This window comes from Egretta garzetta, unplaced genomic scaffold, assembly GCF_000687185.1.
Source record: "Egretta garzetta isolate BGI_Z169 unplaced genomic scaffold, ASM68718v1 scaffold581, whole genome shotgun sequence".
NCBI classification, from domain to species: domain Eukaryota; kingdom Metazoa; phylum Chordata; class Aves; order Pelecaniformes; family Ardeidae; genus Egretta; species Egretta garzetta.
Genome location: NW_009258623.1, coordinates 446075 through 447889, shown reverse-complemented (window position 1 = coordinate 447889; position 1815 = coordinate 446075). Strand labels below are relative to the sequence as shown.

The 1815-nt window shown below is 62.7% G+C and overlaps 1 protein-coding gene across 1 annotated transcript in view; it reads left to right on the top strand.

Moving 5' to 3' along the window:
• LOC104134666 (keratin, type II cytoskeletal 75-like) overlaps positions 1-1815 on the top strand; it is an 11139-nt gene that overhangs the window by 7749 nt on the left and 1575 nt on the right. Inside the window, exon 4 of the mRNA XM_035903694.1 lies at positions 31-256. Within this exon, the coding sequence (XP_035759587.1) occupies positions 31-256 (226 nt within the window). The remainder of the gene's footprint in view (positions 1-30; positions 257-1815) is intronic.

Sequence of the window (1815 nt, the reverse complement as noted above, 5' to 3'; positions counted from 1 at the left end):
TCTCTGGGTGACATGCCCCTGGGTGGGCGGTGCAGCGAGCCAGCCTGGAGACGGCCATCGCTGAGGCGGAGGAGCGCGGGGAGCTGGCCCTGAAGGACGCCAAGGGAAAGCTGGCGGAGCTGGAGGCCGCCCTGCAGAAGGCGAAGCAGGATATGGCCCGGCAGCTCCGCGAGTACCAGGAGCTGATGAACGTCAAGCTGGCCCTGGACATCGAGGTCGCGACCTACAGGAAGCTGCTGGAGGGCGAGGAGAGCAGGTGGGGGCACCCCTGCCTTGCTGGCCCCTGGGGGGAACGTGGTGGGACCTGCATCCTGCATCCCCTATCCCATGGGCATCCCGCATCCTGCATCCCCTATTCCACGGGCATCCTGCATCCCACATCCCGTGGGCATCCCCTATCCCGTGGGCATCCCGCAGCCCGTGGGCATCCCCTATCCCATGGGCATCCCGCATCCCGTGGGCATCCCGCATCCCATGGGCATCCTGCATCCCGCATCCTGTAGGCATCCCCTATCCCATGGGCATCCCCTATCCCATGGGCATCCCACATCCCGTGGGCATCCTGCATCCCAACATCCCATATCCCATGGGCATCCTGCATCCTGCATCATGGCATCCCACATCCCATGGCCATCCCATATCCCATGGGCATCCTGCATCCTGCATCCCGTAGGCATCCCATATCCCATGGGCATCCTGTATCCTGCGTCCCATGGGCATCCCCACATTCTCCATCCTGTATCCTGTGGGTATCCCACATCCTGCATCCCCTATCCCACGGGCATCCTGCATCCCGCATCCCATGGGCATCCTGCATCCCCTATTCAATGGGCATCCTGAATCCCACATCCTGCATCCCATACCTCATGGGCATCCCGTATCCTGCGGGCATCCTGTATCCCGCATCCTGCATCCCATGGGCATCCTGCATCCCATGGGCATCCCACATTCTCCATCCTGTATCCTGTGGGCATCCTGCATCCCATATCCTGCATCCCGTATCCCATGGGCATCCCGTATCCCATGGGCATCCTGTATCCTGCATCCCATATCCCATGGGCATCCCATATCCCATGGGCATCCCGTATCCTGCATCCTGTATCCCATGGGCATCCTGCATCCCGTATCCCATGGGCATCCTGCATCCTGTGGGCATCCTGTATCCCGCATCTCACATCCCATGGGCATCCCACATCCTGCATCCCCTATGCTATGGGCATCCTGCATCCCGTAGGCCTCCCGCATCCCATGGACATCCTGCATCCCATGGGCATCCCATATCCCACATCCCGTATCCCATAAGCACCCCGTATCCCATGGGCATCCCGTATCCCACATCCTGCATCCCATGAGCACCCCGTATCCCACGGGCATCCCGTATCCCGCATCCTGCATCCCATGAGCACCCCGTATCCCATGGGCATCCCGTATCCCGCATCCTGCATCCCATGGGCATCCCACATCCTACGTCCCGCATCCCATGAGCACCCCGTATCCCGTGGGCATCCCGCAGCCTGCAGGCATCCCCAGCCCGGTTATCCGTGGCCCATGAGCACCCCGTATCCCACGGGCATCCCGTATCCCGCATCCTGCATCCCATGAGCACCCCGTATCCCATGGGCATCCCGTATCCCGCATCCTGCATCCCATGGGCATCCCACATCCTACGTCCCGCATCCCATGAGCACCCCGTATCCCGTGGGCATCCCGCAGCCTGCAGGCATCCCCAGCCCGGTTATCCGTGGCTCAAGGCTGTGGCCATGACCCGGAGGACCCGGTGTCCCCCTGCCTCCCCCCCGGCTGCGGGCACGTCCC